This window comes from Grampus griseus, assembly GCF_964374135.1.
Source record: "Grampus griseus genome assembly, chromosome: 17".
Classification (NCBI taxonomy): domain Eukaryota; kingdom Metazoa; phylum Chordata; class Mammalia; order Artiodactyla; family Delphinidae; genus Grampus; species Grampus griseus.
The window spans coordinates 35,021,805-35,048,079 of NC_139011.1; the positions used below are offsets into that span (position 1 = coordinate 35,021,805).

The 26,275-nt window shown below is 41.7% G+C and overlaps 1 protein-coding gene across 1 annotated transcript in view; it reads right to left on the bottom strand.

Annotated features, from left to right (window-relative positions):
* Nucleotides 1–26,275, bottom strand: part of GRHL2 (grainyhead like transcription factor 2) — a gene marked incomplete at both ends in the record, with an annotated part of 113,842 nt that overhangs the window by 81,479 nt on the left and 6,088 nt on the right. The window contains 5 exons of the mRNA XM_082675236.1: nt 2,277–2,388; nt 5,927–6,083; nt 9,149–9,204; nt 19,107–19,500; nt 24,115–24,182. Coding sequence (XP_082531362.1) covers nt 2,277–2,388; nt 5,927–6,083; nt 9,149–9,204; nt 19,107–19,500; nt 24,115–24,182 — 787 coding nt within the window. The remainder of the gene's footprint in view (nt 1–2,276; nt 2,389–5,926; nt 6,084–9,148; nt 9,205–19,106; nt 19,501–24,114; nt 24,183–26,275) is intronic.

Below are 26,275 nucleotides of genomic sequence, written 5' to 3' on the forward strand. Positions count from 1 at the left end.
GCTCTTGCACTAATTCCTGCCCTAATTATCTGAGGACAAGTCACTTGGAAAGGTGGGTCAGTGAGCCTCTCTAGACCTCGGCTTCCTAGTTCATTAGATAAATAAGCTTGATGAGTTGACAGATGTGTATGTGTGGCAGGGGGGAAGGGGGAGGAGTGGTGTAGCCATTTTGCAAGAAAAAACAGCAAGTTAGTTTCAATATGTTCTACAGTGAGTCTCTAACCCTCACCTAGTTACTAACTTCTCTGCCATTGGTCAAGGGGCCCTAGCAAGTGTGAGATGGAAGGTCTGAAAAATCCTTCGTTACAATGCGAAAGAAATCAAAGTAAACATCCTTTTAATGGTTCATTAACACCTCTGGTATCCAACACAGTGAAAACCTTGCTTGGCCTATCCTCACTGGGGCTGTACGCTGTTGGTCTGCAAAATGTGAAAATAAAGCCTATAAATGAGAAATGATTTATTTCTCATGGAAGCAGCAAGTAGATAAAGTGTTAAAATTACTTAGAAACACATATACATTAAGTCTCCTGCCTTCAAGTTGTGAACTTTCAAAGATTCGAACCTGTGTTCACGTGTCCAGTCATGTAAGTTAGCTCATGTGTCTGGTGTGCATTGTCACCTGCGTGCGTCCTCTGCAAGTGGTGGTGCTTTTGTGTACTTTACTGTACAGTACAGTACAGAGTACAGTGGTACAGTATCACTGGATCGTTTTTTCAAGAGGGTAGATAGAATTGAATCCAGCAAGGAAGCAGAACCTGTGCCATCAGCGTCAGGCCTGAGTGAAATTGCAGCCTGCCCTCCGTCTCCTATTGCTGAGGACCCTTCAGCTCTACCGTCTCCCACCTCCTCTCCCTCCTCCAGTCAGTAACTCTTCTTGCCTGTTCACTCGATGCCAGCCCCTGTAGGCCAGCTATTGTACTGTACTACTGTACTTCTCAAGGTACTGTAAGATTAGAAATGTTTTCTTCGTTTTTTGTGTTCGCTTTTATGTATTATTTGTGTGAAAAGTATTATAAACCTATTACAGTACTGTACTATATAGCCAATTGTGCTAGTTGGGTACCTAGGCTAACTTTGGTGGACTTACGAACAAATTGGACTTGCAAACGCGCTCTTGGAAGGGACCTCGTTCGTTGGTAGGGGACTTACTGTATTACTGCGTTTTTAAGTAATTTCTAGGTACTTTGAGATGCAATCCCTGACTTCCCCTGCTTTGCTCTGTGTCTCAGAGGTTGATTCCTGCAAAGTGCATGTGCCAGGGTCACGTGCCCTCTGCTTCAGGGTAATGTGGCCACCGGGAAGCACTGGGGGAGACTGGGAGGCAGGGCGAAGCCAGGGCAGCCCCTCTCCCCCTGCCCTCTTGGCACTGAGGGGTGTCTCTGGCAGCGACTCCTCTGAGGTTCTGCCTGCTCTTGGAAAGCTGGTCCCAGCTCCAGCTGGTGCCTGTTCCTGCTGGGCAGCTCTCACAACACTAGCACCTCTCCCTTCGATCCTCTGGCCCTCCAGCTAAGAGCAGCTGACTCGTGCTGTTGCTCCTGTCTGCACTGTCTCACGGTGCCTTCAGCCCTCCCAACTCTGGCAATGAATTATCTCCACGGAACCACCTGGTGTGGGCTCTGCTTTCCTGACGGGACTCTGAGTCTTGTCCAGAGGGCTCTAGGTCTCTGAAGAACAGACATCATGTGTAGGAATGTACAGATTCCAGAAAACGCACTTGGCAGGTCCATTCCTTCTCTGCTGCCGGGAAAGCTCTCTCAAACATTGCATTTGTCTGATCACCTAGGATCATTTGCACTAGACATGTGTTTGGATGGAAGGAACATGGGATGGAGAATTAGAGAACGAGGATGCTGTATCTAGTCACGTGACCTTCGCAAGTACCCTAGAACCAAATGAGCTGAGGTTATTCGCGCCACAGGGGGATAACAGTTCCTCTGGCCTGCCTGCCAATCATTAGGCTCAAACACAAGAGGGCATGGAAATATATTTTAGAAACTGGCACGGCCGTTGCAAAGCTAAATCTATTATTATAGGAGACACAGTTGACTTTTATGGAACGAAAAGTGTTTTGCTCTCAGCTTAGCCTGATTTTGACTTCTCAGCCTGATTTGTACTAAATGTACTAAAACATAGGAAAGGTGCACAGACTAGTGGCTGGCACATCATGAGAGTGATGTGGGTCCCAGCTGTGATTTCTGGGCTGGGCTCTCCTTTGCATCATGACAACATGGCAGTTTACCAAAGACCGTGCCGGGAGGTCAAGGTCAACTTACCGATGTCGAGGACCCTCTGCTTGGCCGTGTGCTGTCGAGAGTGCCAGTACTTCCAGTATTTCAGCTGCTCGTCCCGGTTTTTGTCTTCACTGAAGACCACCATTACCACGCTCTGCAGAGGGGGAGAACCACGGAGCTTACTTTCTGTTCAGCACCTCCTGCTTCACACACTCTCCAGTTCTAGAAGTTCTATCAGAGGTGGGTTGCTGTAATTTCTGTAAATTTGTTTTTCTTGCTTTAGAAAAGCCCAACAAGCCCAGGCGTATGGTTTGTCTTGTTTGAAAATGGGACTACTTTAAAAAAATGAATGGGAAACGAGAACAGCACATAGTGAAAAAGAACGCTACATCATTTTCACCATGAATCATAAACAAACAGATTATCCAATTTACCAGCAAATTTATTACTGTGTGAGCTGAGTGGGCATACCAAAAAAGATTTTTTTCTTGTACTGGAAACAAGAACATTTTTGAAATTTCATATCCTTAAACATAGAATTTGGTGCTTTTGTAAAGGAGCAAACATCTGTTTCTGGCCTAATTAAGTGCCTCTGGCTGGATTAGTGGGAATAATGAGAGAAATACTAAAAGATGAGCTCATATTGATGAACGAAGATCTAAGCTACAGATATTTCAGAGACCAAAAGCTACAAGGTCAACTATGTGATTTATAAAAATATGTGGATGTACTTTTAAAATGAGCATGAGAAACTAATAATGTCTTGTAGAAATAAGTATCCCAAACTGCTTTCACTTCTAAGTTACAGCCTTGTTCAACTAAATATATGTTAATTCATTGTCATTTATGAGATGGAGGAGGTATCAAAAATAAACAAACCAAAAAAACAAAAAGCAAAACCCCTGTAATTACAGCATGAGGAATACCGTATCCAGGAATATACTCCCCCCCTCATTCCATATGCAAACTACTTCTTAGACATTTTTCTGCTATTCCGGAAGAGTGTTTCAATGACTCCCATTCTTTAATAACTTCTCCTTTGAAGCATTTCACAGACTTGTAGTCATCTACCTAATTATTTACAATGATTCAGTCCATGGCAATGTCTTCCCACCGATGCCTATCTCAATGAGGGCTGGGACAGAGTCACTCACCACGGGGGCCCTGGTGCCCGACAAATAAGAGATACCAAATATGTGTTTGTGACTGAACTGTCAGGTCAAAATCTGGCTTATTCCCAGTGGTATGTAAACATCTGTTACACAAGAAAGCAGGTGTTTGTTAGAAAAGCTAGTTTAGAAATATGCATCCATACTCTTTGCATTCACAAGCGGCAGACCCTCAAAGGCATGGAGGAGAGCTGACAAGAAAGGGATCCACTGGCTGGGCTGGTGGAGCTCTGGGCTCAGCCTCTCTCCATCCTCCCTCCCCCTTCCGCAGGCTTTTCCATTTATACGTAAGAGTTTACTGCCCAGCCTCCTGGTGTTTTTTTCTGTCTGTTCCAAAATAAAAAGAACATTTCAGGTAATTTTTTCTAGCACATGACTAAAATGGCGTATTCTTGGGATGGAAATGTATTTTTCCAGTGGTAAGGAGAAAGGCCGTTTGAAACTGCTATTACCACGGCTACGCTTCGACATGGGATGCAACGCTGCTCTCAGAAATCAGCGCTAGGAGGTTCCAAGTGCATCCCTCATTTCTCCACACTGCTGGCTCTAACAGAGCCTAGGAGTAAGAAAGATCCATTCTGAGAAGGGCCATCCTACTCTCCAAGGCTGTTAGACTGAAGTCCTTAAGAGAAGGAAGGCTCTTGGTTTTAGGCAAAATGCAACAGAAGGAAATAAAATTTCTATATGTAATTATTTCCATGATTTCAATGAAAGAAAATTCTTGGAAAAGTTCCTGCACTACAAACTGTTGTCATGGCCTCAGGTTACTACTAACCATGCGTTATCTTTTCAGGGTGATGATAACAGTGTTGTTACCAAGGTGTATACATGAGTTACACACTTGTAATTTACAAGATTTTTTTTTTTTTAAGAATATGTATCCAGTGTCTTCTTACCAGGCATCCACATGTGAGGGTTTAGGATACAAATTCTAGGATATATTTCCAGAGGTGGATTCCATGCTAAAATCCGTCTACCTTTCAGGCCTCCATGCTACTCAACACAGTACACTTAGTGGTTAAGAGAGTAGGTTCAGGGGTCTGACTGCTTGGGGATATAACCCAGTTCCCTCACGTTTGAGCTATGTAACCTTGGTCAGTTGCTAGCTTCTAAAAGGCCAAGTTTGTTCATCTGTAACATTATAAAAGGAATGCCTATTTCATAGGGCGGTTGTTAGTTTCAACGAGTTACGAGACGTACAGTGCTTAACACAGTGCCCAGCACATAGAAGATACACTCAATAAAAACTAGCTGTTATATGGTGGCTCTGGTTGTTGTGATGATGGGGATGATGATGATTGATGGTGATGATGATGCCGCTGTGGCTGACAGCATACCTCCACCGTAGCCTTGACCTCAGGGTTGGAACATACTAGCTCCTCTGGAGGGCACACTCAGCACTCTTCCACCTGCCACGGGTTCAGCCTCAGGTGGGTCGTTAGTCCCACATCCTCCCTGTCTTTCCCCTCACTCTCAACTGCCCTGCCTCCTGCCTCCTGTCACTCTGATCTGGAACTGGGATGGCCTCGGAGGGAGAAAGGCCTGCTGGACAAACGAGCAGCAATTCTTCCCTGTCTTTCTCATGGAAACAAAGCCGTAAAACCGGGTTGATTCAAGAAAGCAGCACTGCAACGATTTTACCTAAAAGCTAGTAACAGGCAAACCGGCCAGCAGGTGCCTGGACACTCTCTTCTCTTCTACCTCAGGGGTTACCTTTGCCTGGGAATCTGGGTTGGGGTAAACTCACTGGGCTCGGCACAGCCCGGCGCTCCTTTCTCAGTACGCAGAAGAAAGAGCTTAGGAGTGCACACCACGCACACAGCAGCATAAATCATTTTACAACAGGGCAGGAAACTCCTTCAGCCTCTTTTGAGAGCTCTGCTATAATTCTCCTTTTCAGTCGACAGGGATTACCAGTTCCCTCCCTTCTTGGCAGTAGCGAGAATGCCAGAAGCTGGCAGGCTTCCAAGGCAGTTTCATGTCCCACAAATAGAACTAATAACTCGTGAATGTGAAAATTCCTCCAAGTCACTCCTGGTAGGGATCATATCATGCCCACCTCTTGACTCCTGAGTAAGTGCCAGGCTGCAGAAGTCTTTTAGCAAAGCTGCGGAGGGCCCAGGGACGCGGAATGAATTGCACCCTCCTTTCCAGAAGAAAGCCCAGCTCTTTCCTGCCCACACATACGCTCTGACTTACAGCTGCTTACTTGAAAACTGCACATCATTTGATTGAAAACAACGACGACAACAACTAGGTAGCACGTAGGCAATGAATGAAGCTGGGGAAATTCCTCGGATACAGTCAGAAAGCATGTTCCAACCACGTCCCTTCCCTGGGGTTTATTAGTTACTGATTAAAATGATAAACTGCAAGCCAGTAAGTTCTCTTGCCCCAACTCTCTGACATTTGTTCTAGAATTATTTATTTTGGGATTTTTTCCATGCCCTTCCACAAGGCTGGCAGGTAGTCACTGCTTTCACCTGATCCCTCTGTGCTTTACTGGAGAAATGAGGCCCTTACCCTGACTTTGCTGATGGGGTGTCGGAAGCACTTGTTGTCCCCCGTCTCGCTGAGCGTGATGGCATAGAACTGTCCCTTGTTGAGGTAGGTCATGGGGCCCTCCCCCTGCTTCTGACGGAGAGATTTGGTGGCTTCCAGGGTGTACTGAAATGTGCCACTGTGAACAGAAGACAAATAGCGGTCAGATTCATTCACTTGGACATTTCTGGCTTCTGGATCAATTTCACATCAATAGCATTTTGTATGAATATTAACCAACGTTTACTCCATTTCAGAGACAAAACACAGCACATGGCAAAAGAGATGAGACCATACCAAAGGTCACTGTTAGTACACTGCACACAACATTTCTAATAGTGGCCCATAAACCAGATGGTTTAGAAGGGGAGAAAGTCCACAATGTGCCCGCCTACTTGTGCCAGGCGGAGCTGGGGGAGCCTCTGTTAGGTTTTAGTTGGTCCTTGGTAATGCCTGAACTTAAGAATCGCTAAAATTTGCCACTTTCATCCTAGCAACAAGCCAAATATGTGAATGCTTTTGTTCAATTCATCCGTATACCAACTTTCTTTTGTCTAGCCAAGGTGTTGCAAATAGCTACATCCCACTTTAAAATAGTTCAAAATGTAAAAATCTAGAACTCATTCATTATTGAAATCTATATGGAATCTAGCTCCATAACAGCGAGTATGTTTTGATTTGGGGGTTTTGTTTTTTAAGCCTGCAAAAGAACTCATGACAGGGTCACTGCTCTAAATCAGGAGGTTGCAAACAATGGTCTGTCAGCCAAAGCCAGCTAGCTGCCTGTTCTTTGTAAATAAAGTTTTACTAGAACACAGCTACACTTGTTTGTTTGCGTTGCCACAGCAGGGCTGAGTAGCTGTGACAGAGACTGTGTAGTATGCCAAACCTAAAATACTTAGTATCTAGCCCATTACAGAAAACAAGTTTGCAGATCCCTGCTCTTAATAATTTCCCTAATATTTTACAAATATAAGTTAACTTATAAAATAAAAACACTGATTTTCCCAACTTTGAAGAATATGCCCATTGTTTAAAACGAGCAACGGATATGAGTCAAATCTTTTTATTTAAGATGCTCATTCAGAATATTTATTTCTGTCACACTGCAGGACGGCACACAGTGATGATCCAATTACAAGTGCTTTGTGTGTTTCCTGAGAATCATCAGAGGCTCTTCACTGGGTCTATCTATTTTTTTAGCTCTTTAATTTCAGTCTGTGAAAGGCTGTGTGCAAAAATGACTGAAGTTTGCCTCTTCAAATGATCTACTTACAAGATTATGGGGGACTCTTGCTTTCTATGTTGACTATTTCTGCAATGTTTGATTTTTTTTTAACTTTTATAATGAGAAAGAAATTTGAAGGGCAAAATAATATTCCTCTTACATGATAAAAATCTTAGGCTTAAGCTGATAAACAAAGCAAATTCCAGAATATGGGTCTTAGAATAAGGTGGGAAATAAATCATTCAAGACAGAACCAATTCCACTGTCATTTTGCCTAGAAAAAGCAATTTCAAGATAACCCACTGAATCATAAAGTTTGAGACCTGGACAGGATATTAGGAATCACCTAGACCAGGAGCGTGCAACTTGTCTAGGGCACAGACTGCTTGAAAACCATGAAGAAAGCTGTGAACCCTCTTCCCAGATAAAAGCACATATGAACACTAATGATTTTTAATATAATTTCAAGGGATTCACGTCCCCCAAGCTCATCCACAACACAAGATGAGAACCACTTTCCTCATTTCACAGCTGAGGAGAGACTGAGAAACTTGCTCACCCCTGGAGACAATGACAGCAGCAGAAAGAGACACCAGGTCACATGACTGGTAGGTCGTTGCTCTTTTCACTGGCCTGATAGCTGGCTGCATGGTTATCTGGATTGACAGCATGCAAATTATACATGTATTTCCACGTTTTAGAAGGTCATTTGGAACTTTATCTTCTCTGCCTCTCCCCTACCCTTCACCACCACTGCACACCCAAATTCTGGCTGGGGGAATCTGGAGAGGGTGACTGGGGAGCCTGAGGCTGGAGCAAGACCCTGAAGGGGCAGGAGGGCTTCAAGCAGAAACAGAGAGAGGAGAAGAGGGCCATACATGTAAAAGTAAAGGGCCAAGAAAAACAGTGGGGGACAAGGTTTACAGTAAAAAGGGACCAGCACATAGAGGGCCCCAACTACCTTCATAAGGAATTGGTGTCTTATTCTGTCTGAAATGGTGAAATCACTGATAAGTTTTATAAATGGGATGGATTAATTCATCCTTGCCATTCTCTCCTGTCTACAGGCATGATCACGAACAGGGACTTTGAACATGTGGCCCCTCTACCTAGAATGTTCTTAATCCTCCTTCTTTCCCTGGAAAACTCCTGATAATCCATCAAGATCCAGTTCAAATGCTGCTTCTTGTAAAGCTTTCCTCTGGTCCCATCCCACTCACACCCCCCACACACCCAGGCCTGCAGGTCATCTCAGCTGTCTATTCATGTATCTCTGTAGCAGGACTCATCATTTTGCAAATGTATTGCAATTTGTATGACATCACACAGGTCTCCTGCAAAAGTCTATGGGCCTCTTTTAAGGACAGGTTATAACTTATCCTCAATCCCTATCTCATTGCTGGAAGATGGAAGGCACCAAAGTCTGTGACAGCTAGTAGGAAGAAATGGCCAAAGTGGAATGGAAGGGAAAAGAAAGTGCTGGCAGGGCAACCTGTTATGTTGCAACAGCTCAGAAGCATACACACAAGAGTAAATTGGAAGAGACAGGACAGGGGGATAGGACATCCAGCACTTGGCAAATGCCATGAACGTGTAGCAGGAAGGCAAGCACCTTGCACCTCTGGAGTGTGTGGCTGGGAGGATGGCATCATCAGGCACAACAAGAAATAAAAGTGGAAGAACAGATGTGAAGCAAGTGAAGAAGGAAGGAAAGAAGAGGAAAAGACACGTACATGCTGTGCTGGAGGCCCAAGTGCCTGAGGTTTAGAGGAACACCTAAGAAGGGATGTCTAGCAGCAAAAGGACGAAGGAAGGGTACAGGTAGGTCTCAGAAAATTGATCAAGACTGGAAACAGTAATTTAGAAGTCATTGTGTAGAGAAAAGAATTTCTTTTAAAGGTGTAAAAGTATAACTTGACGATACATTTAAACAGTTATCAGTTCATCAGCTTCTAGGGGCATCTCCTGTAACCTACCTTGATGTCTGGTCGTACATGTACTCCTCAGCCCCAACTGAAGCACTCCGGAATTTCTGCAAAATTTAAAAGTCATCAAAATTAAAACAAATAGTGAGTCATTATGCAGAAAAAAAAAAAAGTGACAAATGTATCCAAACTGTTTTATCCTCATTTTAGAAAAGAAAATTACACATTTTTTTGGTATTATGTTTTCAACTACAGTGAAAATAGTTACCATTTGTGTATAGAACTTGCATACCACCTGCACACTGAGAATTACATTCAACAGAAAATGCATTTGTGCTTTTATTCACATGTCCACATTGACACGTCCACAGGTGTTCCTAAATTGTCTCCAGGTGCTGGAAACTGTTTCCTCAAACATGTAAACATCTCTTCCATTTTCTTATCTCCAACACTTATTCCAAAAGCCACAAATTCTGAGTTAACGGAATACTCATTACAGAGAAGCCACATAGCGTATCATAAAGCAGTATTTAGAGCTCTGGGGCATAGTTTTTGGAGCAAGACTTTCTAGAGTCAAGTTCTAGGGTCAAGTTCTAGCTCTTTTACCTGCTGCCTATGTAGACTGAGGCAAGTGCCGTATTCTCTTCAGCTGTAAAATGCCTACTTATAGTGATGAGAAGAATTAAATGCATTAGCAGAGATAAAGTACTACAAACAGTTCCTGGAACGTGGTGAGCTCTATCTATGTGTATTAAATTCTGTTCCACACTCAGGCAAAATTGTGAAACTGAAGTTCACACTGACATTTTCTTCTTCCAACAACAACAACAAAAATTCTGTTCTATAGTAATCACTTGATCGTACTCAATGCCCTTCTCTAAGATCTTCATTATCACAAGAGTGTTAAAAGTAATTTTGCGGAGGGAAATTCTAAGTCTTAGTATTACATGTGAAAAGGCTTGGGTCCACAGACATTCAGTTGTTGTATATTTAGTGCAAGTAGGATGCACTTTGCTACACTTTAGAATCTTCTTAAAAGTAGATGCACCAAAAGCCCTAACTCTTGATCCTAAAGTAAATATAATAGAATATTGATGAAAAAGCACTTGGTGGACCACACAGATCTGGACCTTCTGCTGTGGCCTTTTTTCTAGTGTCTCTTTCTAAGAAACAACCGTCTTGCCTTTCATTTCTCTGCCATAAACTTCCATTCTTTGACAAGTAATTCAAAGATTTCCTTCTCCGGAAAGGTTTACTCACAGCTATTTTCCAAATTTCCTTCACAATCTCTAACCACCATCACTTGAATGCAGTGTGCCCTCACCTCACACTTTATATGTACATACATAGGATCTTTCTTTATATACAGTCTTATAAACTCCATGGATCCGAGAAGACAGTTTGCCCTTCAAAGTTTACCCAAACGCAGCCCAGGAGCATCTGACAAGTATTTGTTAACTAGTTTATTAATCATGACAGAGACTCAAAGATACAGATTTGTGTTTCTTTTGCAATCAGTCAACCCATCAACAAGGCATTAAATGGAAATATTCTGGGGCTTCAGCATCTGACTGGTGCCAAGAGACATAGAGAAAATATATAAGGCACTTTCTTTGCCTCAAATATATAAAAATTGGTTGAGGAGGTGAGTAAATTCATATGAAAAATGACAACAAAAGAAACTGAAATACAGCAAATGACTAGATATGAAGGTCTATGTTAAAGCATTCATCCATTCATTTATTCAGGTGTCCTGACTGGAAAAGTACAGAATGAACATTACCAGGAAAGGAAGATCAGCAAAATTCTGGAAAGATTTTATGGCTGTTGTGAACTTTGCTTTGATCCTTAATATATTTAAGAATTAGGAAATTTTGGAGTAGGAAGGTAGCATGATGAAAAGAACATTTAAGGAAATGACTCCAAGACAGAGAAGATGCATTTCAAAGGTCTTCTTTGAAGGAATATGTGGTAACCCGTAACAACACATGGTGAACCAGTATTAATAAGCAAGGCCCTGAATGAGTTCATTGCCCATGCCATGGCACTGTGCAGCCTGAGGATAGACTTGCTTACTAAAACATATTGGACTGATACATTCTAGGGTTCTAATGTCCCAGGGGATGTAAGAAGATGTGATATACTACAACTATTCAGACTCAAAGAGACTGTCAACTATGGGCTAACAAATAAAAACTCTTAATCCAATAATATGAGCATGTAAACAAGAACTATGAAAAAATTAAAATAGTTGACATATTACTGACATGGATATTACTTTTTCCGAGTTTAAACATTTATCCTTAATTCGGTTACATTATCTTTATAATTTAAAAAAATTAAATGTATACTCTACCTGGAAAACATCACAATCCTTTATGATGGCCCTAAATGATTGTTGATATGGCCAAAGGGAGAGAGGCCTTTAAAATATATATATATATATTTATCCTACAGTAAAACTGTAGGCTACCCTCACCCTTGGCATTTTCACTATTGCTGTACAAGGCTGCTTGGTTTTCTTTTTTTTTTCTTTTTTTTTCTTTTTTTTTTTTTTTGCGTTACACGGGCCTCTCACTGTTGTGGCCTCTCCCGTTGCGGAGCACAGGCTCCGGACGCGCAGGCTCAGCGGCCATGGCTCACGGGCCCAGCCGCTCCGCGGAATGTGGGATCTTCCCAGACTGGGGCACGAACTCGTGTCCCCTGCATCGGCAGGCAGACTCTCAACCACTGCGCCACCAGGGAAGCCCTGCTTGGTTTTCTTTTTGTTGCCAAACTCTAATAAACAGGAGAGACTGTCATGCTTATGCATGAAATAGAATTTAGTCAAATAAAAAATTTTGGTCAAAAAAAGAAAGAATTAGAACCAAAACACTCAGGCCATTCTGACTACAATTACCAAGTTTCCACAACTGTTTGGAAACATTTTAATATAATTTGTAGGATGCCAAAAGGCAGGCAGACAGCCAAACATCACCATACCTTGCTGTGATTTGATGCAGTGCATCTATACATTTCTTAATCATTTGGCCTGAGAAAAATGGTAGTAAAGGAAGTATGGTAACATATATTTTCTAGATTATCCTTAAAGGACTTTAGACATCAAGGAATATTAGAATGTTATATTTAAATGTTGAATATTAGAATTCTAGTTTTTTCCTTGGGTGGGAGGAAAGAGACATCAACTAAGAATCTACTAGGAAAAGACAATGATTCCTTAACAGTGGTAAAATCAGATATAGCGAAATAATTCCATGTCTTTGATCAGCCACCAATTTTTTAGGTCTTATGATTCATTTATTCATTCATCCACTCTTTCAGTAAATATTTGCTGAGCATCTACTTTGCATCAGACACCATGCTAGGTGCTATGGATACCACAGAGAAGCAGTCCCTGCTGTCATGAAGCTTCCGACATAGTAGATGAAAAATATTAGTCAAATAATCATTAATTTAAAAATTTACAAACTGTGTGCAAGCACTCTAAGAAGAACAACAGAGTTCTAGGAGAGCACATCACCACCGAGAAAGTAAAAATCAGTCCCATTGACAATCAGCCTTGATGCTTCTAACAGAATGTACTGCTTCCAACAGCACACGGACAAGGCCAACAGAAGATAAGCAATGCTCCCAACAGAACCCCAGAAGACAATAACACAGGTACAAAAGTGAGTAACATCCCCCCCTTCTGCGGGACTGATGCCTTCTTGGCAAAGATAGCCTCAGCCCTGCTTTGTTCATCCCATCTCCTGAACAATGACGACCGAGGTACCCAGTTTCTAGACTGCCCCAAGGTCTTGACATATGAAATCCAGAGCTGGTTGTCACTTCCATGATCCCTTCTTAGACTCATCCAGAACAAGCCCAAACACTACCAAGAGCTCCTCCCAACTCTCTCTTGCTGAGTTGTCCCTAAGGGCCCCTTGCAGAAGCAAGCTAAATAAATGTAACTTTGACTACAGATGTGTTCATGGTAGTCTTTGGCTGGTGGACTTAGATACAAAGAAAACTGACTTTACTAGGAACTGAAAGGGGAGGACAGGGAAGGCTCCCTTGAGGTAGTCACACAGGAGGAAGGGTGTGGAAGGTAGTAAAGAATATTCTAGAATAGCATTGTCCAATAGAACTTTATGCAAAGATGGAAGTGTTCTATATCTTCACTAATATGGTAGCCACTAGCCACATGCACCTTCTGAGCACTTAAAATGGAGATAGTGGGACTGAGGAATTGAATTTTTAATTTTATTCAATTTTAATAGCCACAGGTGGCTAGTGACTGCAGTATTGCACAGCACAGTCCTAAAACATGGAGTAGCAGGCACACGGGTCCTGAGGCAGGAGGGAGCATATCAGGTTCACAGAACTGAATGACGCTCAGAGCAGAGAGCACCAGGGGGAAAGATGTGAAAGATGAGGTGGGAAAGGCGGAGGAGAAACAGAACGTGCAAGGCCTTGTAAACCCGTTAAAGATTTAGATCTTAATCCTGAAAACAATGGGATTTCAGTGAGAGGGTGTCATGATCAGATTAGCAATCTGAAAAGACCATCCCAGGTACAGTGCACAAAAGTGGACAGTATTACAGGCCAGAGATAATGACAGCTTGGGTCAGTATGGTGGAAGTAGAATGGAGATAAATGATTTCAGAGAGATTTAAGAAAGTGAAGTTGATAGAACTGATAATGACTTATATGGGAATTATCGTAGAGCAAAGCATCAAGAAAAAAATCCTCGTTGCTTGAGAAACCAGAAGGACGGTGGTGCCACTCCACTAGAGCAGAGAACGTGAGGGAAGATGTAAGTCAGATTTTGAGCTGGTGGAGAGTCAAACAGGCCGTTGCACATAAAGGTCTGGAGCTCAGAGAGAGCTGGGCTGGAGAAAAATAATGTGAAAAGTATTCAGGACATAGATGATAACTGAAGCTGCGGACATAAAGCTAAGAGCATTTTCAAGAGACAGTGATCAAAGCATCAAATGGTGCTGCAAAGTAACAGCTTTAACAGAACGGGGATTTCCAGAGCCGTTCTATTCAAGAGCTGGGTAGATGGCCCCTAGGAACCTAATAATAGGCCATCCAATCTCGCAAAATTTGACTATGTATAGAGAAACCTAAATCCTTCCCAAGTATAAAATGTGTATGCTAAGGATTTTCCAAAATTTTGCTTGGTGCAAAAACAAACTAATAAAATAATAGAAGTTTTAGTGGTACCATATGCACTATATCATGTATTTAAAATAAAAACAACAAAATTGGTTGCACTGATCAAAAAGTGAAGCCATGTTCCATTTCAGTACTTGAATCAACATTTTTAAGATTTTATTCTTTAAGTTTGTGGTGGGAAATGAACTATCAGTTGGACAGGGTTTAGATCCAGGGTAACTTCCAGTATCAGGCTACAGATGAATATAACATCAAGGGATATAACCATCATATGTCTGTTGGGTATAACAAATAATAATTCTTTGATTTTATTTCAGGTTTCTCTGCAAACTATGTTAATTTGACAAATAACATACCAGGCACTAAATAATGAAACACATGGTAGAGATATCTGGTGCTCACACATAAATCATTCTCATTCCTGAGCACATGGGAAAACTAGACTTCTCTTAACCTCTTGCAGTTAGTTAAGACCATGTGACTGGTTCTAGCCAATGAAATGTGAACAGGGGTAATAGCAATACTTCCAGGTCATAGTATTTACAACTCAGTGTGCCATCTCCATGGTCTCTCTTCCCCAGCTGGGATGACCCTGAAGCCACATATAGAGATGGTAATGTCACAAGATGGAGGGAACCTGGATTCCTGATCAAAAGACAGGTCTGCAGACATCTATCAAGATTATTATTAGCAAGAAATAAACATTTAGTGTATCAAATCACTGAGATCTGGTGTTCCTTCATTCATACAGTTAGACTTATGTTAGCTGACATACAAAATTGTAGTACAGAATAGCAAATTCTTTCTTCTACTTTGATTCTTATGATGACAATACATGATTTTTCTATAAAAACTCTTTCTTGCATCTCTCAAGGTTTACATGTTTCCTAAAAGCATTCTAGGTATTAATACTACCCTGTTTTATATTTATCAACTATACTCTGCTTATTAGCTGTGTGACCTTTGGCACGTTCATAACCTCTCTGAAGCTCTGTTTTTTCATCTGTGAAGTGGGAAGAGTAATACCTTCCTTGCAGAATTGTGGTATAGTAGATATTAGAAATAAAGTGTGTAAGCCACAGTGCCTGGCACACAGTAGTACTCAATAAATAGCAGCTATATAGATAGTAACCTTCTAGAGCGCAGAAACCAAGGCACACCTCCTGCCCTCTACTCCCACGTCTAGCACAATGCCTAACACCCAGTATAAACAAATATTTACCAAATGTTACTACGAAGAGGACACAAAATAAAATATAAATCCAATTAGCTAAAATAAATTCATTAAAGAACTTTTTAATGCTACTAGCTTCAGTTGAACCAAACTGCTCCCTTCCCTGGTATCACTATACACACACACACACACACACACACACATACACACAGAGAGAGAGAGAGAGAGAGAGAGAGAGAGAAGCAGCCATCTCTAATAGCAAATGAAACTTGCTAATTCAACAAGTAGTAGCCATTTTAGTAGTTTGCCTAAAGTAAGTGCTAGGTTTTAGACAACTTTTCCTTAGTGAAATTTACTTGGTGAAATCACTCTGAGCTCACCTGATCTTATAACCAGTTGACAGTGCCATGGCTAAAGATCATGATAAATCATTCCATTTAATTTACATCAGATTGAATTATAATATGCAATGTAAACACTGATTTCCAAGACTAGGAGAGCAGCTAAACCATACTCGGTGGAAATAATTTTCACATTTAGTTTCTGGTAAGTTGCTTTCTCATCCACTTCAAAATAAAACCCCAAATACAATTGCGTCCTTTCATAAGCCTCTTTACCTACAACACAAACACAACTCATAACACATCCTCCAAGTAGCATGATGGTTCCGCTGACATTGGACCACATCCACGGACTCTTCTGTGACTAATGTAATATTTCTGTACTGTGTGAGAAAAACATTAGTAGCAACCCTTTAGTGAAAAAGTATGCACCTCACATTCCTACGTGGAATGACTTGCTTTTCTCTACAGAAGCACCCCTGACTGCTTGAGGGCAAATCAAATATTCAACAATACCAAAAACCCTACGAGATCCCTTGCTCAGTTTGAAAAAAAAAAAAGAAGCAGCAGCAGCAGGTTGTTGACTCTTTTAAGCCACACCACACAGGACGCTAAAGGAGCAAACTTTAAGATAATATTTTTATTACAAGGACACTGAAGGTTTGATATAAAGCTACCAGAACCCAAGAAATACGGAAGCCTGGTAAGGGCAGGGAATTTATTGTGTCTCACTCTGCTCATTCCCCAATTTCATAGAATGCAGCAGGCACTCAGGAATGACAGGCCAGGAAAAGAAGGGCTGCTAATGTGACTTGTCTACTGTGAGGCCCTCCCAACGCTGCAGAGAGCTGGTTCCTTTTGTTCCTCTTATTCTCATATGAAAGATGAGAAATAGCTAATGACGTAGACAAAGAATCCTCATTAAGAAAACAAACACATTTAAGCAAGGCACTATGTTCAGTTATGGAGCTCCTAAGAACTGGAAGGTCCCACAGTGTCTCTGAGTGTAGAGGTAATGGCTAAGGACACTGGCCCTGGAGCCCGACAGCTTGTGGCAAGTCCCATCTCTGCCACTTACTACGGTGCGACCATGGGTGTCCTTATGCTTTCTGTGCCTTAGTATCCTCATTTGGAAAACACAGATGACAATAATAGTACCTCATAGGGCTTTTGTGAGGATTAGATGAGTATATATCACTTAGAATGATGCCCAGCACAAAGTAAGTGCTCATCAAATGCTTATTATTTTAAAATATGATTATTTAGGGTTACAATTTCAGCCTCAGGTGGCTGAATTTTGTCCCATTGGCAACTAAATGGGTATCGGGCTGCAAGTATTTGGTATACTGCCACCACAGTCACTCCTCTTTAAGAAATAAGAAACCACAAGTTTTCTCCTTCTGCCATTGTCTTTTATTGACCCAGGTGGAGTGCAAAATGAGATGTCAGTGACCATCGACTCAAATGTAAAGGCACTGCTCCTAAATGTTGAAGCAGCTGACCTGAACTAAAGACAAGAAGAAAAGCATTACATATTCTGGGTCAAAAATTGGAGAGGTGATCCACAATTATATCAGCAATTGTTGTTCTACAAAGATCCCAAGGCAATTAAATGGAAAGAATATTGTCTTTTCAACAAATGATGCTGGATATCAATGCGGGAAAGAAATGGGACTCAACCCTTCTCTAACACCAGATATAAAAATTATCTCAAAGTGGATCATAAACCTACACGTAAGATGTAAAACTATTAAATGTCTAGAAAAAAACAAGAAAAATCTTTGTGACATTAGGTTAGGCCAAGACTTCTTAAACTGCACATCAAAAGCATAAACTCTAAGAGGAAAATATTGATTAACTGGACTTCATCAAGATTATATATTGTTGCTGTTTGAAAAACATAGTTAAGAAAATAAAGTGGCTATCAAACTGCAAAACGTATAACTGATAAAGGGCTACACTATTTAAGGATCTCTTACAACTTAATAAAAGGAAGACAAATAACCCAATTTAAAAATTGGGCATATTATTTGAACAGACATTTCACAAAAGAAGTTATAGGAATGGTCAAATAAACACACAAAATAATATTCAACATCACTAGACACCAGAGAAATGTAATTTTAAACCACAATGAGACACAATCACATATGCACTAAAACGACAACAGTTAAAAAGACAGACAATATCAAGTTTGGGCAAGGATATGGAAAAGGGGAACCCTCATGTATTGCTGGTGAGAATGAAAACGTTCCAGCCACCTTGAAACACTGTCAGCAGTGTTTCACATACATTTACCACAAGACCCAGCAAGTGCAGTCCTAGGTATTTACACAAGACAAATGAAAGCATCTGTCCACAGCAGCATTATTCATAATAGCCAAACCCTAGAAGCCAAAACCTAGAAACAACCAAAAGTCCACCAACTGGTGAATAAATTGTGATACATGCTTACCATGGAATACTACTCAGCAATTTTAGAAACAAATTATTAACACAAGCGATAACATAGATGAATCTCAAAAAGATTCTGCTAAATGAAAGAAGACAACATACAAGACTCTATACTCTACCACTCCATTTATATGAAATTTTAGAAAAAGCAGAAGTATAGTGACAGAAGGCAGATTAGTGTCTGCCATGAGCAAGAGGAGACGGGAGGGCTTCAAATTCAAACTTTTAGGATGAGGAAACTTTCCACCGATTCTGATGTTGGTTACATCATTGTAAACAATTAGCAAAATTTTCAAACGTGTGAATTTAAAACAAACAAGCAAGCAAAGATCATTGCTTCTGTAAGTTCTTTGGGGACACGAGAAGAATACACAGAATCTATTTGTAAGGTACAAAGTACACATACACGTACACACTTGGTTATTGATAATACCAATTCTTTCTTGAGTATTCAATCGGACAAGGTCTTTAAAGAGTTATATTGTTTTAAAAAGTGATGGGTAGGCAACATCTTTGGCTGCCATTTGGAAAGTTACAAACTAGAAGAGGTCAGAGTGAACACTTTACAAAGTAGGAAATTTCCACGCAAACAGCCCTTTGTTCTTCAAAAACAGTTAATTTTAAGACTAAAACTAAAACCAGTCAAGGAATCTGTCATCTAAGAGGCAGGAAAACGGAAATATTCCTCCACACACCTAGGCCAATGGTCTAATAAAATCCGTTTATGAGGAAAGATGCAGGCATGTTTAAAAAAAAAACAAAACAAAATCTTAAACTCACAGTTGAATTCACTCATCCCACTTAAAAAGCCAACAGAGAAAACAAGTTAGGTGGTTTTGGGTTTCAGTTCCAGCTGCTGATGTAAGAGCCAGGGACTCACCTCTGTGTTTCCGTCTTTGAAGCTCTCGCTGTAAGTACTGTCCGGGGTGCTGCGCTGATCATCCTTGAGGTAGGTGCTGTGGCTGGCCACGGACGGCACACCATACTGAGTCTGTTCAAAGATAACCACGCGTTGCTCTTCACCATCTCCCCGGGGATAGTGCACAGGTGGGGCCGTGAAAACCGGCGTGAAATCTTCGGCCTTCACCACTGTGATTCCCGCCATGGGGATGACGGCTGGGCTCTCAGAGACGTTCGTGCTATACTGTTCCCGTTTTGAATTCTCCAGGTGGTCTTGATTTAGGGAAAGGTTCACTGGAACAGTCTTTAGGACCTGCACTCGGTTTTCTCCTCCACTCAAACTACTCTGGGCTCCACTGGTGCCAAGACAGTTTCTGTGTGTTTAAACCCACACCCCGCAACAGAACAGAATTAGAAACATCACCCTTCCGCAACTCCGAATAACTGATGTAAGCAAGAATCAGTGGATGCTAATGCATTAGGGGGAAAGCTGATGGCAAACTTTACAATGGAATGCAATGAATCTTTGTATCACTAGAAGGAGGACAACTAGACATATGTGCCTCCTGGTATCATGCAATGAGCCCCACCTAGAAAGTGCTATTGCCCACCACCCCCCCCCGAAACAGCTGACTCTAAATCAAGCAAGCCTTTACATCCAGCTTCCAGTTCTTAGAATATATGGGAGCTGGAAGGATAATTTAAACAACATGGAAAATAAACAATCATACAAACCAGAATGTCACACATCTTACTGACCTGGTTTCTTCAATAAGTCAGAGGCATGAAAAAAGAAAGAAAAGTGGGAGACTTGTTCTAGGTTAAGAAACTTAAAAGACATAATCAAATAGGATTAGCAGATCTTGTCTGGATCCTGATCTAAAAAACCAAAAAGGCACTTAGGAGGCAGTGGGATTTTTGAGACAACTGAATATGAACTGAGAGGTAGCTGATGTGAAGGAAGTACTGTTAACTCACCTAGAGGTGATAATGATTTTGAGATTAGGTAATAATATGTCTTTATTTAGAGATACAAATCATAAGTTGTTAGAAATGAAATGACATAAAGTAAGCCAGGAACTTATTTTGAATACTATTGCAATAAAAATTTAAAAAGAAAGAAAGAAAAGGTCAAGTTTAAGTAGGTGTAACACAAAGTTATCAGTGCTGAACCCAGAGGATGGGATGGGTATCTGGGGGTTCATTATATCATCGTCTTTATTTATAGGTATGTTTGAAAGCTTTCAGAAGAAAACATTTTAAGTAGCTTTTTTGAAAAAAGGTGGGAGCAGGACAATAAGTTAAAGGAAGAGAGTGGAAAGAATATTTTTCACTCTTCTGCAGGCTAAACTCCTTGCAGGAAAAATAATATAATGAGAGGGCTTCCCTGGTGGTGCAGTGGTTGAGAGTCCGCCTGCCGATGCAGGGGACACAGGTTCGTGCCCCGGTCCGGGAGGATCCCACATGCCGCAGAGCGGCTGGGCCCGTGAGCCATGGCCGCTGAGCCTGCGCGTCCGGAGCCTGTGCTCCACAACGGGAGAGGCCACAACAGTGAGAGGCCCGCGTACCGCAAAAAATAATAATAATAATAATAATAATATAATGAGAATTTATCATTAGAATATTTTCACTAAATTGAGAAGTACCATCAGCTCGTTGATGTCCTTAGCACTGAATTACTTTCAGGGCTTAAGGAAGTGGTGTAACTGGGCTTACGTAAGACAAGATCTCTCAGATCTCAGACCTCCCGTGCTACAAAGAGAAAGGAAAGGATTCAGAAGATTAATTCTTGCCAGTATAAGATGAAATACTTTCATCTATACTATAGAGTTCTGGGAGAGAGCAGAAGCAAAGAGAAACTTCTTACGAAAAGAGCGTTGTTGATAGCAAAATGATTTTACTAGCAAAGTCCTTGTGGTCAGTAAGATCTTACTTATTTATAGATTATTCTGAATGACACAGAGAGAAAATGCACGTTTTGCATGGAGCCCCGTCTCCAATGTCTGTTTTTTTTAAAACTAGCATGTGCTTTCTGGGGCTTACAGCCATCTCTCATCGAGAGACATATTTGAATAAAATTGGTTCTTCCAAGAATTGGGCTCTCGCAGCTCCTCTCTGTTAAGGAAATCCACTCGCCTCTGAGCTTGCCTCTCAAACAGGACTCGGTATTTTTAGCTTTGATTTTTCAAATAAAACTTCAAAGTGAAGCTTGAGGAAAGAATGGCTCCACATGAACAAAGCCAACAGAAAAATACCTGGACCTCTCTGAGTCGGTCACAGACCTGCAGAAATCATTCTAGAAACAAACCCTTTAAAGAATGAAATCGTGAGTCTATAAACATTCTGGCTTTAAGTAATAACCTGCTTTCATGGCTATATCAATACAATGAATCTGCATCTAAGACACAGTGAAAATTTAGAAATTCTGTTCAATCTGAATCCAGTAAGCTGATGATGCCAAAACCCAGGCCACCCATTTATATCAGTATTCCCTAAACCTTATTGTTGAGAACATTGCATAGAATGTTAATATATGTTCCTCAAAGAAAGGAGACCATGATAAAATCAGTACTAAAAAAAAAAAATTGCCTAAACGAGACCACCCTGGTGGGTCACAGTCGTGAACACAGTAAAGGCCCCCAAGGGTTCCTCCACTTGTTTAACTGTAACCCACGATTTCTCAAACTCATTTTATCCGGGACCCTTCTGTGGAGGAGTAACTACTAGTACTTGTGGGTAATGTCCTGCAAGTTGGGTGTAGGACGGTTGGTCTACGTTCATTAGCTACCAAAGCAATTATCCACTTCCAGCACTTCTGGGCTTTGCACAAGCACGGTCTTACTGGCTTTGCCAAAATATTCAGAATTAATCAACTCCTCTACAGTTAGAGTCCACTTCAGTCCAAATTTCTTAAGTCTTTAATTCATGCAAAACTCTTGGATTCTAAACAAGAAACACACGTCAAAATATTTTTGGTGTGCTTATCAACAAATAAATAAGCAAACTAATAGAGTTGTGCAAATCTGGTTGAATCGGCACTACCATGAGACAAGGGAACAACAGACTCGGCACCATCCTATAATGTGTAACTGTGCCTCTATAGAATAGCACCCACTTTAAAAGCTGATGCCAGAGAACTCTGGAAGTCATCCCAAAAATGGGTGATCAGAACAAAGTAAGAATTATTGTGAGATATACTGACTCACCTGCAATAGAATTCAAAATTGAACCAAACATTATAAGGTGAGAAAAAAATGCAAGGCTAAGAAGGGTTCATTGAAATATACTTTTAAAAAATTGGGGGTCATGACATTGAGATTACTTTTCAAAGTGGCGACTTCTGTATACGAACATTTGTAATGATATCATGTCAGCACATGGCACCTTAATTCATGAGTACATTGCAGACCAAATGATATCCTTCCAAATTACATTCAACCGGAAGTCTACTAAGTCATAATCAGTCCATACAAGGTGGTTTGTCTATACCTCACCGCCAGTTTTTTTTTAAGGCACTCCATTGATATCACAAAAATCGGCCTTTAAAATACAATGAGTGGCTATCAGTCTTTAATGTTGTTCTAGAAGATACTTTACCAAAACATGGGCTCTTTTGTCTATTATGATACATACAGAGCACACATCTTAGATTTGTTCCCCTCCCCACCTCCACCCCCCGCGCCGCCCCCAACTTTTCTGTGATGACTGGTGTAGGTCTTAGGAGACAGCACTTGCTTAGCCTAATAAATGCTGGCTGGATGGAGGAAAAGTTATAGGACCTGAAGAGCATCAGCCTCTTTCTCCCTGTCATCACTGCTACTCACTAGTGCCCAGGGCCCCAAAGCAGCATAGAGCATCAGAAGATCCCTGTGGAACCACACATCAGATGCAGACAGCCTTGATCTTCTGCTGGGGATGTGCCTTAGAGGTGATACACAGCACAGGGCCACTGATGGGCGGGGTGGCCCCCACCGCTAGTCGTATGACAAGATCACAATGTCACAAGCAGTGCCTATCAAGGCCAGGAAAGATTCTGACATGTGTTTTAGCAGGAGACTTCATTTCTCCTGGCTTCATGTTTCCAAGTGGAAAAACCCCCCAACAGAAAAGCACTGTGGCTTCTCCGTCCCTCCGCAGGGGAAGAGATGTATTTGATTGGTGAGTTTGGGAGAAGTAGCTGAGCAAGGTGGTTCAGACCCTTGTGGTTCCCTCTTTATGTCTGGATCATCTTGGCCAAAGAAAGGGGACACTCCAGTCACCGCGGCCATGCCATCAGTGGCCTGTCCCTTCAGGGAGGTCTGAAGTCCTGCTTGGGACTGGATGAATAGACGTATCTAAGTCAGGACTGAAATGTTACAAATTGCTGGTTCAAAATCACATTCTCTAATTAGCTTCATCAGAAGTAAAATTGATTTTTTTTCCTTTTTAATTTCAATCTGTCTGTTTCTTGTTTTTCAACTGGTTCTTAACTCAGGATTGAAGGAAAGGAGTATGACCTATGGTCTCCTAACATCTTTCCTGCCCCTGCACCCCAACAGTGTCCTCTGCCACCCATGGCTCCCTACCACCTCCTCCCTGAACTGAGATCAGTCTGGCTCCTTCCTCTCCTCCTTATCAAAGACTATCTTCAAATGTCTCACTCCCTCAAGGGCCTCATCGCAGTCATACAGCCATCGGACGGACAGAAAAGTTCACGCCAGCAGTAGGCTATCTTGCCTGTATATCACCCCTAACTCTTGGGATCTGCAGCCTCCTTGGAAGATACTGAATGCCCTTTGCAGAACTGCAAAACCAAAAAATACAATTTTCTCTCCCGCCTGAGAGATCCAGTTTTGTTCCAGACTCCAAAAACAGGTAGCAGACATAAAGCTTCTTGACTCCCATATCCTCTCAAGAACAAAAGTTATAGTTTAATACTATTGTTTTCAAAAAACATAGAAAAAGAGTTATCTGGGGAGTCAGGCATATTCCTGTATATATTATCATACCTTTTATCCTGGTCTTCTTGGCTGTCACTTGCTTTGCTTACAGACAGCAGCCTCTTGTCTCGAGGAACCTGAAAACATCACCAGCCATCAGTCAGACTTACGTAGATGCAGAGCTTGACACCAGCATAAGCAAAGAAAAGGAAACGGAACATTCTCCAGAGAACGGTGGCAAATTTGCAATGGCCAGGAGATGGTTAAAGGTAACCAGGCTGATTGGCAATGCCAGTAGACCGGATACAAAAGGGTGATGATCAACGTAGAGCCACAGCAATCCTGATTCTGCTGTGCCCTGCTGACACTGGCAACTCTCTCTGGCTGGACCTGAGCACCTTCTGAGCCCTCCCCACCTCGGCTGGGAGTGGATGAGGGGAAAGGGTAAGAGGATCTGTGCTCTGGAGCAGACAGAAAACATCTTGGAGCTACAACAGGTATCCCGTTAAGGAACAGGGACTGACCCTCCACTCTGATGAGGGACTCCAGGTGCTGACATGCAGGGGGGCAAACTGGGTAGGGGGCTGCACTGTCCAGTGAGGGAGCACCATCTAATACCTGAGCCAGCCTTCACCTACCCTCCCTAGCTCTCGAACTGGCTCCCACCCTGCTTCTTCTAATGCACTTTTATTATTGACTTCACAACCACAATGCCAACATATTACCTGAAAGATTACTGAAAAAGCGCTACTTGAGAGAAGGGATCCCCCTACCAGCTGTGCTTCTGAACATCACCTGACCGCCCTGCCGCATGAAGGACCGCTTACCTATATCTACCTTAGTTCTCGAACACATGAATGGTGGGTTTAGATTTGTTTGGCTGGTTGGATGTTTTGGGTTTTTTTGTTTTTGTTTTTGATTTTGTTTTTTCCTAAATCTCCGGATCTTCCTTCTAGCCAAACACCTTTGCACTCAAAACACAGCCTTCACTATTTGGACATAAGAGAGCGTTTATGAGAAGCATCTCTCTTCTGGATTCCGGACTAGCAATCCTCATGGATGGTTTCCACTCACCTGAATATTATGCAAGCCCAGCTAGCTGGGCAAGGGAGGCAACATAGCAGGGTGGCTAAGAGTCCAGGCCTAGACCTGATTGTTTGGGTTCAAATCTCAGCTCTACCACTTACTAATTCTGCCTCAGTTTCCTCAGCTGTAAAACAGGCATAAGGGTAGTCCTATACCTCACAGGGTGTTCAGTAAAATTAAATGAGTTAATTTTTTTAAAGCCACTTAGGAGTGTCTGGGAATTTATAAGCATTGGTTAAATAAAAATAAAGTAAATCAATTGTCCTTCACTCACATGTCAATGATGAGGGTCTATAATGTAGCAGGCATTACTAAGTGCTAGACAGAAATGAAATAAAACATAGCTCCTATCATCTACTGAAAATGACAGGTAAACATGAAGTTTTAATACCCAGCACACCCATGTTCATAGCAGCATTATTCACAATAGCCAAAAAGTGGAAATGACCCAAATGTCCACCCATCTACAGATGAATGGATAAACAAAATGTGATATATACATACAATGGGATATTATTCAGCCTTAAAGATGAAATTCTGATACATGCTATAATATGGATGAAGCTTGAAGCCATTACACTAAATCCTGTGTGACTCAAATCCATCAACTTCCCTGTGGATGCCTGCCTCCTGGTTCAGCCCCCGACATCTCTTACCTGAGCTACGGCACCAGCCTAACTGGTCTCTCCTCTCCTTCACTTAACCCCTGCAAATCCATTTGGGATCCATTAAGAAGATCCAGAGTGATCTTTCAGTCTGACCCCACTATGCTCTTACTTAAAACTCTTCAATGCTTCCCGTTATTCTCAGGAACATGGCCTCCAAAAACTCTTCTGCCTCAACTTGGGCCACCCCCATCACTGCTGTGTGTACAGCCACACAGCATCTCTGACCATGCAATGCTCCTTCTTGCAGCAGAGCCATCACACAGTCCCCTGCCCCACCCTACCCATGCCTTCTCTAAGCTAACTTGTGAGCTTACTTGAGAACCATCTAAATGTTCATATCCAAGATTAGACTACAATCTCCACGAGTGTCCACCTTGTGCATGGTTATGTCCCAAGCGCCTAGAATGTAGCAGGCCCTCACTAAATTCTTGTTGAAAGGATGACTGAATCAATCAAAATGGCCTGCAAAAAGTAGA